We start from the raw sequence: 12,178 nt of genomic DNA, 5'->3' as shown, positions 1-12,178 counted from the left end.
CTGATCTCCTGACTCTCATTCACTTGGACTAGCAAGCTATTCACACTCCATTATTTCTCAGCAGAACACACATTTTGCTCGACAGGTAACACACCACAAGATGTCAGTCACAAAACCAACAAGAGAAACTGGAAAGCTAGAGAGAAACAGTTCATGTGAGATCAGCTTGGTACAAGCCACGGCATCATCTGGCAACCACAGCAACTGTGCAAAACAGTAATATTAAAAATACAATTTTAGAAGTTTTATTTTGTATTTAAATTAAAAATACAAATTTTACAAAAACAAGTCCTGCCTACACTATCTCCTCTTTATCCACCACAGCCCTGGTGAAGGAATCAGCTTTTCAGTGGTAATTATTTCTCCCGGAGTGAACAGACTGCCTGAATACAAGGGTCACGTTTGCCTCGCTTTTTTCACTGTAATCTGTATTTAGCATGAAGGTGTACAGTTTTCTTTCCCTCTCCTTTTTCCTTCCAAAAATTCTTTAAACATAGATCAGTGCCAAGTAATCTCTATAAAAGCACCACCTATTGATATTCAGTTAAAGCGAGACATTTCCTCATTGTCCCAGGGCAACAAGTCATCAAAGCTGATTACACTGCATACATCTGATGGAGCAAACATTTACCCCCGGGAGTTCATTATAGCGCGATTAAACTGCTTAATTACAACTGACATAAATGACTGATAGTAACTTCAGAGAGGAGGTAGTGTTTATGTACGCCAACTTTTTTTCCAGATATTTAGAAGTATGTAATAAAAAGGAAGAAAATAATAATTAAAAAAAAAAATAAATAATCAAGCCAACCTTGTGTGGTTCGTGTCATCTTCGTCGCTGCTGCCAGCTTCGTCGCTCGATGAGGAATAGTCTGCTGCTTTTAAGAATGCGTTGGCACCGTCCCTCCCCTTGGCAAAGGAGCCTGGATTCTGAGCAAAGAAAGCTCAGTTGATTTTTTTTTTTCCCCCCTCATGGAAGAACCCACCACTGAACAGCATGTGCAGTTTTTTTACTCTCCCAGCAAATATAGTTATTGTCGCTTCCACACCAAAAAAGCTTTATTAGGAACTTCTGTTGGTCCATCACAGGTGGGTATTTCACATAGGAAAGTGACATAAGCCAAAATACCTGATTTTCCTTTATGTTTACAGGTGACTCGCTTTAGTCAGTATGTTATTTTGAATCTCAAACATTCATGATTCAATCTTTGTACTTTGCAGGAGCACAGAAGTACCTCCTCTTTCACCCAAGAGAAGGTGTGCTCTGCACCAGGACCGAAGGCTCACCCCGACCTGAGTTCCACCCCAGCCCTGAGGCTTGGGGACCGTGCTGTGCTGCGTATGGAGCACCTTTCGGCTGGAAAGGCCAAACCGACACAGCCATGGCTCACACCACGGGGCAGTTAGACGCCCCAGTCCTACAGGAACTCGTATATAGGCCTCCCATGACACTGGCAATGGCCTAAACAGAGAGTCTTCTTCAAACCTCTGGTCCCTGAGAAGCCAGGGGGGGCTGGGGACTCCAGTAAGCTGCTCCTGTCCCCTGCTGTCCTGCTCTGCAACCCGCTGGATCACCCAAGCCTGCCTGCCAAGTTTTAAAATGCCAAGCACCCCACAAACTTTTAAAATGCCAAGCATCCCGCATATGAGCTCTTGCACAAGGCACAGTGAGCTCCAGTTGTCTGACAGGCATCCCCTCCCTCTCCCCCGCTTCAAAACACCACCAAGGAAAAGAAATGCCTCAGTAAATAAGACAGAGAAGCAGCAATCATCCTTTCCACGAGTGGCACGTCAGCAAACAGAGAGCCAGGACAGTCCTGAGTGTGTCACAGCCTGGCAGCACACACTCCAGGCAGTTACACACTGGGTATCTGCACAAGCCACAGGCGTGGTCTTGACTTCTGGCTTGCATGGCAAGTGATCAATGACCTCCTGAAATATTAAAGACGTACCCTTCCTTTCTAAAGATTTATGATCAGGCAGGTTCAGGAAAACTGAACTCTCTGCTGATGACCTGAGCTGGACACAAGTCAGACCTGGACTGAAAGCTGATGAGAGACATTAATGCAGCAGTAAGCCCGAGCCAGCCCCACGTGGCCTCTCAGACAGACTCATTAGCCAGCAAACTCAAGCACCAACAGAAGGGCTGTCTGCCCAGACATTTCCTCAGTGAAAATTACGAACAATCACAAATACCAGTGGATTTAAAAGAACCTACTGCAATCTGGCCTGGGTGAGAAACTTTTTCAGACTTCTTATGCAGCTGGAAGTGGTTCTGGGACAAAGCGTTCTCTGCCTTGGCCGGTCCTGGATTCCCTAGGAAGAAGAAGAAAAAAAAAGTTTATTTTTTTAAATGCACGCACAGCAGAGTGAGAGACCAGTAAGACAAGCACATAAAGTTACCACCCAAAGCAGACACCAGCTTCTGACGATAAACTTCTTTTTTCTCTTTCTTGCAAAGTGAAACCTTTTTGCTCGTTTCCCAATGGTTCTGGATGCCACAATATTACTTATATAAATTGATACTGGTGCAGTTTAATGCTGCAAGAGTAAGACAAGCAGACCAAAACTTGGCAACACACTCCCACTGCACGGAACCAGCAACGGTTCCAAGGACTCGAAGGCAGCTTGCAAGGGAGGAGAGTGCGGGCGTGCTAATCCCTTCCTCTGATCCTCTTCTTGAGGGGAGACAGCTCATCGTATCAGCAACTGCTGGGTATATTCCAGCCCTGAAGGTGCCACCCAGCTGTACTCCTGTGACCCCAGACAGGGCTCAGGGAGAGGGTACAAGAGCTTGGGCCCCTGATGCATACTTTCATGAGCAAACAGATGGGGCACCAAGATTTGGCCTTCGCAAAACTGTTGCACAAAAACAGTCCAAAGGGTCCGATTCTCTAAACCCAACTGGGCTGGGGGCAAACTCCTGCACTAAACTCCACTCACGAGCATGGCGTCAAACTAAAAGCAGAAGAGGATTCAGCGCTTCCCATAGCAGTGTTTTCCAGTCCCCAATTCCCTTGGGGCACATAGAATGTCACTTCTCAGCTCCTACTTCCATTCTGCGCCATGGGGAAGTAGGTAATAACAGCCCCCATTTTTGCAGAGAGAACTGGCCCCAGCCACGGGCCACCACAGCATCAGGTGGCACCTCATGACACTCTGGCCAAGGCCAGGTTCGGGTAGCAAGGAAGCTGTGGCGCTACGCTTCCCTCCCAGGTGGCTTGGGGACCTACACTTGTCACCACGCTTGCACAGCTATTGAATACCCAAGCAAACAAGACTAGAGGAGCTGGAGTCCATCTGCACATGGTAATGCCACGTTAGGAGGGATGCTTGCAAGTCATTAAGTAAACCTTCCCTTTCAGTGCCCCTACTGTCCACAAAGCTACCTGGGAAGAACAAAAGCAGCCTTGGAGAGATGTGGTCTTCTGCACACAATTCCTGATCCAAGTGAAGGGAGGGAAAGCAGACGTGCCCTCACCCTGCCCCTGGGACACAGCAGCCAGCTCAACTTCTACCTCGTTCGGCAATTTCTGCCATCACCATCCTGCTGCTACCAACGGGACTCCTTGCAAGTTAAGGGGGGAGAATTCAAGCTCACACAAATTAGGATTTGTATTTGGTAATTTAGATAGTTTTATCACAATGACTTCATGTATTCATGCATTTTGCAAAGCTTTTCCAAAACAGAATTCCTTATTGGTCAATGAGTACCTAAGCAACTCAGCAGAAGTATTAGCTTTAAAGTATTTATAGCCCTTTCCTGCCCAATTCGTTATCCCTGTGGGTTTGGAAAAGCAACAAACTCTTTCTGGAACACTGTAAGCCAGAACTAGCTGCAATTTAATGACACTTAAGAACCCAAGGAGACAGTTTAAACCACAAGGGAGGTTTTCTATTCTTTCCATTGCTGGTGAGGTTTTCATTTCCCCATGCCAAAATAGCACAGGAGTTACACATCACGCAGACATTGCAAAGTCGAGCTGGGCTGTTGCATGTTCTTCATCACTATGCTGTTATTCAATTGTAAAATGACATAAGAGCAAAAAGAAACAAAACCCAAGCCGTTTAAAGTGTGCTTTGGATTTCTCTTGAAGCAAAGCTTCCTATTCTGTGTAGCTAGTGAAAGCAAAACTGGCTCGATTGTGGAAGTGTAATAAGCAAGCAATTTGTTCTTCATTTATCAAGGGCTTGCAAATTAACAATGTGAGCCTCAGTTTAAAAATAAATGACCTCAGCAGCTCACTGGTGTGGTTTCAGAACATTTTTAGCATCCACCCTGCTTCAAATTGGGCGTGATTCCCCATGTCCCCCATCTTTACTAGTCAACCTGGATGCAAAGTGCTGTAACACACCACTGCTCTGCAAGGAGCTACGCAAGAAATTGCCCTACAGTTGACCCACAGAAAACGCCCTCAGGAATTACAATAGAGGAACAAAACTGTCCACTTCTGCTCCATGTCCCCATCTGCCAGAATCTCAGGTCACGGCTCAGGAACCAGAGTCTGTACCACAAAAAATCTGCACAACCATGAGCAAGCCCACTGCATTCCTACACCTCTACCAGTGATACCAGGGTAGCTTATAAAGTCGCACTTTGCTTTAACTGGATGAGGCTATCTCTACCTTTTAACTTCTTCTGCCTTTTTTTTTTCTTCAGTTCATAAAGTTTTCATAAAGTGCTGCACAGAGAGTCTTACGCTTCGTTCAGCCAGTACGTTATTAGAGCGCAGAAATATTAGTGTACAGAACTGCTCATCTGTATCATCTTATCAGTGGGCAATGCAAAAAAGCAGCATACGGTTATGCAGAAAATGCCAATGGGTGAACATTAATATTGAAGTACATCTGTAGGTCTGTAGTGTTGGCTCTGCTGAGTTTCAATGGCGTCAGTAAGTGCAATAGAATTGATTTTTCCCCCCCCCCAATTCTTAATTGAAGCAATTCAAATCTTCTGTATGGAAATACGTTCACAGTCACTTTTTGACTCAAAAGAGGAAGTGTTTATCTTTTAGGAACATGGAACCATAAAATCCAGTGGGCTTTCAAAACCCTATCACCAGAAGACATCATTTAAAAAAAAAAAAAAAAAAAAAATCCCATTTGCAACGCAGCACTTGACACCCTTCAGAAGCCCGTTTCATGCGATTGGAATTTTGCATATTTTGACTGATGAATCTTTTGACTTCGGAATCACCTGAGGTTGACCAGCTGCTCTGATGAGATCCCATCTCCCACTGCTTGCTGCCAGGAGCGCTGCTGCTGCTGTTTAGCTTCAGAGCCTGTCCCCCGGGGGATGACTGATGAGTGCTACCAAACAGAAAGACAAAAAGCAGATCAGACTATCTTGCATGCAAGAACGCAGACTGGAACGGACCTCCTAGGCCACTGAGTTGAGGTCCCTGCTGTTAATGTATGATATAATACTCTAAAGTTTTATATTCGTTGCTGCTCCAAGCAGGGCCACACAGTAGTGAGAGAAGATGATGGAGGGGATACTCTCCTCTGGGTACTCACTCTGGGAGATTACAGACATTCCCAAATTATTAAAAAGTATCCTAGTATATGTACTTCTCCCTTGGCCTCCTCATACCTGTGTCACTCCTGATTCCAAAAGCTCATGGCTTTTACAAATAACGAAACCTGCTCTAGTATCCTCTAAGAAGATACATCATGACTCACTTACCAATGGTGAACGGAACGCATCGGACAGCAAAACAAGCTGCCGAGCTTGTGAAGCAAAAGAGCAGCTCACCCAGAAACCCAAAGCTCAGAAACCACTCACTTGTTACACTTCGGTTTATTTACATGTTTCTTTTCTGCTTTGCCTCCTATAATTCCTAAGTAGAGAGCATTTAGGGCTTGACTTCCTTTGAAAGTTATTTCGGACGATGTTCCTGACTCTGGCTCATCAGAAGCGCTGCACGTTATTTTGTTATGTCCGCTAAATCTGCTTCCCTTTCAAATCTCTCCAACCCTCGTGTCTCACAGCATCACATTCCCTGATTAGACATCCAGTGGGGGCTACCCTTTACCGCTGAGCTCTCTGCATCCTTGGTCTTTTCTCCTGGGATATGAAAAAAGTACACTAGCCTTAAGGGCGGAGTGCCAAAATAGTCAAGATACATCTACAGACAGCATAGTTGCTTGCTCTTGCTCAAGCTACTACAGGCACAAACTTCACAAGCTATCGTTATAAGTGCCTCTAGAGGGAGTTGGGGCCAGACCCCCACTCGCCAAAATATCCAGGCACCTCTGAAACCGACATAGAGCATCTGCAACCACCCGCCACCACCAGTGTGATGGGCTTGGACCTCAAGTAGCCTGCCCCTTCAGCAGCCACTTACTCTAACGTGAAGGGAAAGCAAAGCATCACCAAATCACAAGAAGTTAAAAAACCGCGCACCATGCCGCCCATGAACCGGGAAACGGACGCACAACTTGCATGCAACCCACTCGGGCATGCCAAACAGGCTGAACCAAACAAGACAACTCATTGCAGGAAGTATTACAGACAAAACAGCCCTTATATATTAAAAATACTGCTTTACAGCAGAAGACAGAACTACGTTGCATGAAAAGGAGGAGAAGACCTACAAGAGGCTTGTTTCTCTTTAAATCAGTTAGGTCAATCAATAAAAGGAAGCTGGCTTAGGCACTTCCTTCAGGTTTAAGATCAGGACCTTTGGTTAGTTATTTTTGTGGACAAACTGACTCAAAAGACAAAATAATTGTAACTGCTATTAAATGAGGTATAAACCCACGTCAGTTTTGGTGATACTGTCATTATGGATTTGCTTTTAATAAATTGGCCCTAGTTTTATTATTGACAATAAATCGGTGTTAGTATAAGCATAAAATGCCTAAGAGCTTACCTTGAAAGGCATCTCTGATGGCCAGGCTGATCCCTGCTGTAAAATTTAGAGGTTGTCCTTTCTGGAACCTTAAGGATTTAATCAAATGTTTTAAGTTTGCTACTGATATTTCAGACTCAGTTAATAAACCTAGCGCTTACCCTGTATCAATGCAAAAATGAGACTAACCAACATAAATGAATAACGCTTCAGTGGGACCCGTGGAGAGGTCTTCCATGCTATCAACACTGGAAGATGCAAGTCAATCGCAGGTGCTCCCAATTTGCTCCAAGCCTGTGCAATCTATCAGGGTGCAGACTGCAAGTGGCTGGCACCTTTCCCTGGAGTCAGCGTTATTCTCGGTCGATATTTAACGCGGTCAGGGAAACACACCTGCAGTCACTTAATGCAGCTTTCCCGAGGTGGTGGATTACTTTACGTTGCTACCAAAGGGCTGGAGGAAGAGAGACGCCCCCCACACCATCGCCCCCAAATGCAAAGTAACAAAATGAATACATGCATACATGCACATCCCCCCACAAATATTCTTGTATTTGTTAATTCTGTTAAAAAGAGAAATACACCATCACCCAAATTACACAAACTAGTTAGCTTTTCTGCAACAAGCCACAAAGGGCAGCTACAACTACTTGGTCTAACAAAAGTAGTATATCTGCATTCACAGATATTATATATGTACACATAAACTCAGAACACTGACGCGCTTATAAACTCCTATCTTCGTTCTAGATTACTGAGACCCAGTTAATGGACAAGCAATGAGATTATCACTGAATTTCCTGAAGTCCAGAGGACGGATACTACACAGCGCAGGGGAACTGAGCAGAGTGCTATTAACCACCGACAGCGCCAAACACCCCGAGCCTCACGTACCTTTGGGGGCTGTTCTTCGTTTTGACTCACGCTCCAGAATACGTCATCCTGCACAGGGCTGAGTGGTGCCGTCACCATATCTGACAGTGAACTGCTGTGGTACACATCCTTACTAGCCCGGAAATTTTCACACTTGAAACAAATGAAATACATGTTGAATTGTACCTCCCTGCCTATGTAATACGTCCCAATCTCAACAGGTATCAATGGTTCTGTTTGTGAGATCAAATTTTTAGTCAATGTACAAGGAGTATTGTGTTTGGATACAGCCCTACTCACCTTGTCCACTGCAAAGTAAGTTACTCATTTCCAGCATATTAGCATGGAAAGCACAAATATTTCAAAGTGGAGGGTACAATAAAAAGAAAGAGTAAAAACACCTATGCAGTACATATATCTCCCCTTCTTAAATCTACAGAGAAGCTAATAAGTCATAGGCAATGCACAGTGAACTACTTAACTGGATGATGCAAAAATTACTGTTGAGTAAATATATTTCATTCAAACCCGACCAATGCTTCCATTTCAGAATTTCGATAGTGTAATCACTGGGGGAACCCACCTGCTCTAAGGCAGGCGGTGGCTTCCAAACCAGCGTTTGCAAGCCCACCATCAACCTAGAGTCAATGGAGACAAACTGCCAGCTGGAAGCGCTTTAAACTCTCCAATGGTTTTGAGGGTGCCCTGGCCCTCCTCTGTACGAGAATTTTCAATTACTTGAAAAAAACCCCAAACAATTAACTTGAGAATGCAGTAAGAAAGAAATAAGAAAATATGCTCAGACTACACCTCATGGGTGGTCCCGTCTAGGTGCTTCCATCATGACCTCCTGTGTTTCAAAGGTATCTTCAAAGGTATCAAATTAGAGCATTAGGGTAGCAAGTGCCCTAATCATGGGGATGGGAGGGAGAAGCAATCAAATCGCTTCATTACAAAGTCTTTATTCCAAGGGAACAACAAGCCAGCAGTGTAAAACTCAAATACTCAAAATTTGGTTCTCTGATCCTTTCTGTATTTAAAGAAAAAAAAAAAAAAAAAAGAGAAAAGAAGGAAAGGTCTCTCAAATTCTACACACTAATGATCTATTACACTGGTGTCTTCTAAAGGGGAAGAAAGGCAGAGCGCTAGAAATGTCAACTGAATGTACTGATCCTCCCTGTAATGAGAAATCCTCCTGGCCACAAGACCGAGACAGAACACATGGAAACGCTGTGCGAGCTGGGCCTGTCTTGAGGGATTGCTATGCTAGAACCAATTTGATGTTAGAGAAACAGAAAAAAGTATTAGAGAAATGCCCTGAAGCTATACCACTTTGTGCTTCTTCTTGTCAGACCTCCCATGCAAAGCAAGACGGGGGCTCCCCGGAGACACCCGCGGCCGGCAGCAACGGGCCCTGACACCCTTCCCACATCGGGAAACCAGCACCACATCGGTGCCCCGGCACCCTAACACACCTCTGCCGGGAGGCACCGCTTTCTCAAATGCACGGCAAGACCAACATGTCCACCGCTTGCATGCCTAAGAAAGGGGCTGACAATTTTTGTCTGAGTCAAAGTTCAAATTTTTTTGTCCCGATTGAGTTACTGCAGCTCAGATCAGAGACAGCTGCAGTTCAGTCTCCCCAAAGAATGACTCAGACAAATATTTTATTGATTTACAAGTCAAGCGTATAAAATTCTCTACTTCCCCAGTCTTAAAGTAAAATACAGTAACTGAGAACTGTGTACAGCTTTTCAATAATATAATATGATTAAGAACTCCCTAGAACTCTACAAGATTAGTTATTTCATGGGAACAATGTTCAAAATCACTTAAACATTGACAGGTAGTAATTCTAAAACTAGCTAAAGATGCCAAACATCCGTTCAAACTTCCCATCACAGCCTCCCCAGACGAGCATGGCAAAGTCAGACATCAAAAACCAGTCCTGAGAAGTTCACCTAGTTAAATATTCAGGTGCTTTTTCTGCCTTTTTGGGAAAATATGCTCTGTTGACTCCCTTTACAGAAAAATCGCTTTTTCAGCAGTTGTAACATTTCATAATCCATGTCCTTTCATTTTGCCAAAATCACTTTTTTGCCCAACATGATTGTCACTAATAATAGTTTTTAGTTAACCAGAATTATCTCAACAGCCAAGTGTTCCCCTGAAAGGATTCATCGTGTGTATAGAAATAGGTTTTATAGCAAGTGTATTATTATCAGAATACAGGAAGATTTTTTTTTTTCCCTTGCCACTTTTTCAACAAGATACTTACATTTCATCCTAAATTCCAGCTTTTGAGTCCTGAAGACCACCAGAAAACTACTTCTGCTTAACAGCATGGCTGAGCTTTGCTGAATCGTGATATAAGTGACTGGGTGAATCCAAACTCTGCAGACGGGACCCACACACCTTCTTTGGGCAGAGAGAGACCAGTACAACGGCACCACATAAAGCCAAGAAGTGACTCCTACTTTTTGGGTGATTTCTGCAGGACCTGCAAGACTTTGCAATTCCACAGCAAACCAAAACCGTCTCAGATAACCTCCTAAATCACAGTGTTTGATACTTCCCTTAAGTTTTACAAATAAAATAATTTGGGGGGGGGGGGGAACGACACACGTGAATGAAACACAAACCCCCTAACAATGATGCTAAACTACTGAGACTTGAGCCTTACATTGCTTTTATTGTAAGTAATACTGAAAGAACAGCAGTTCCTCTCAGGCACAGAAAGCACTGGCAGACAAAGCGTCACCTACCACGTGTCTTCAAACCACAAAGGCACACCTAACAGAGCTAAGGCAAGGGACCCCTCGCTCCCTGAAATTACAACACAAGGTGATAATAGTACAAAAGACTGATTACTAGAGTTAGTTTAGAAGAATTTAGGAGCAAGAAGTTTTAAAGAGAGAGGCGGCACTGCTTTTTGGAGGATGCCCAAGTTACTAATCTGAACTGAATCTATATGCAGAGGGTGGATAAGTGCAACTGTTCTTACAAAACAGCATAAAGGAAAAGGATTTTCTTAAACTACTGAGCAGATCTGCGCTGGGATACTGGGTCAATCCATGACCTAACGCACAGCTAGTTCTTCTAATATCGTCAGCTTTATTGTCCTGTTTCAGCCACGTTACTCCAGACAATAGAGGAGACCTAGCTAGCGAATCCTACAGGAAAACCCCAGAATCAATTAAAAAATGGAGTTTATTTCAGATGTGAGCTAAATTCCTCCACTAGTCAAGCAGCAGGAGATGCTGGGCAGAGAAACAGACTCGGTGACTTTGTTCAAGAAGTCTCTGTAAAATCCTGTGGGTAGTCCAGAGCGGCTCATCCCACACCGCCACAACCAGAGCGTCAGATCTGCTACCGCACTGCAGCAAACACAAAACAGGTACAAAACGGGTGGAAATGGTACGCTCTGATCTGGCAGCGTCTCACATTTCCCTTACCAGACAGACAGGATACAAGACCCTGAGAAATCATGCTCCCTGAACCTCAGGGGCTGTGTTTAAGATTTTCAGTGAAATAATTTTGAGAGAGATTTGGGCAAGCAGGATGTGCCACAACATCTTGCCAAATACGATCATTTAAAGTAAGAAGTCATTTTTGTGTGAGCAGAGCAGTGATGACAGCTGATCCCTCTCTGACAAACCTGGCTGGAAGTTCTTCAGCGCAGACATCTGTGATGAATTCAGCTTGCATTTTAACTCCGCAATTCACTTTTAGTTTAAATCAACAAGGCACCCACATATCGAACTTCACAAGTATATCACTGTGAGTCTTTTAATCTCCAGGTGACTAACTGACCCATCACTCATATTGCCTTCACACTTCATACAGGCAGCATATCCAAGCGTGCCGCTATTAGCATCAACAGCTGCTGCCAACCAGCAAAAGGAAACACAACCTTTCAGAGGATTCATAAATTACCCACTGACATTCATCTGGCCTCCATGCTAACACGGCAGGTAAGAGTACAGATTGCCTTCTCCCTGTCCACACGGTCCCTATCAGCTCCAGCACTGACTCGCGAGCGGGTAACAGGGCAGCTACCAGCAGGGAGTGAAATCACACGGTAACAACTGTAGATCACTCGCTGCTATTATCCTTAAGTAACACCATCACTTTAAACAACATAAAATTTTTATAGTGTAGTTTCCATCAAGGAATGTGAAAGAGGTTGGTAAATTCCGCTTCATTCCTCACCACTCCCAGTGGCAACTGGGAGAGGTGCTACCAAACCGAGACGCATCGACAGGGCGCAAAGGAATGAAGGGACATGTCCCAGGTGATGCAGCCAGCCTAGATCGCAGCTCCTTTCATCCCGGGAGTGGCATTTTAACAGGGCACGACCATCCTCTGTACAGCCGCTGTGCTCCTGCAGAATCCCAAATGCCCCGCAATAAACTACGGACTCTCCCACTCCTATTGCAGGGTGAAATACT

At 44.4% G+C, this 12,178-nt stretch overlaps 1 protein-coding gene across 4 annotated transcripts in view; it reads right to left on the bottom strand.

Moving 5' to 3' along the window:
* NRK (Nik related kinase) overlaps positions 1–12,178 on the bottom strand; it is a 116,824-nt gene that overhangs the window by 29,850 nt on the left and 74,796 nt on the right. For all 4 annotated transcript variants that reach the window (XM_074601813.1, XM_074601811.1, XM_074601812.1 and 1 more), the window contains exons 16-20: positions 7,749–7,880; positions 6,876–6,943; positions 5,198–5,310; positions 2,219–2,316; positions 812–930 (exon numbers count right to left, since the gene is read on the bottom strand). In XM_074601813.1, the coding sequence (XP_074457914.1) occupies positions 812–930; positions 2,219–2,316; positions 5,198–5,310; positions 6,876–6,943; positions 7,749–7,880 (530 nt within the window). The remainder of the gene's footprint in view (positions 1–811; positions 931–2,218; positions 2,317–5,197; positions 5,311–6,875; positions 6,944–7,748; positions 7,881–12,178) is intronic.

The sequence above is a fragment of the Larus michahellis genome, chromosome 9 (assembly GCF_964199755.1).
Source record: "Larus michahellis chromosome 9, bLarMic1.1, whole genome shotgun sequence".
NCBI lineage: Eukaryota > Metazoa > Chordata > Aves > Charadriiformes > Laridae > Larus > Larus michahellis.
The sequence above is the reverse complement of the archived record's forward strand: the minus strand, read 5'-3'. Positions and strand labels throughout refer to the sequence as shown.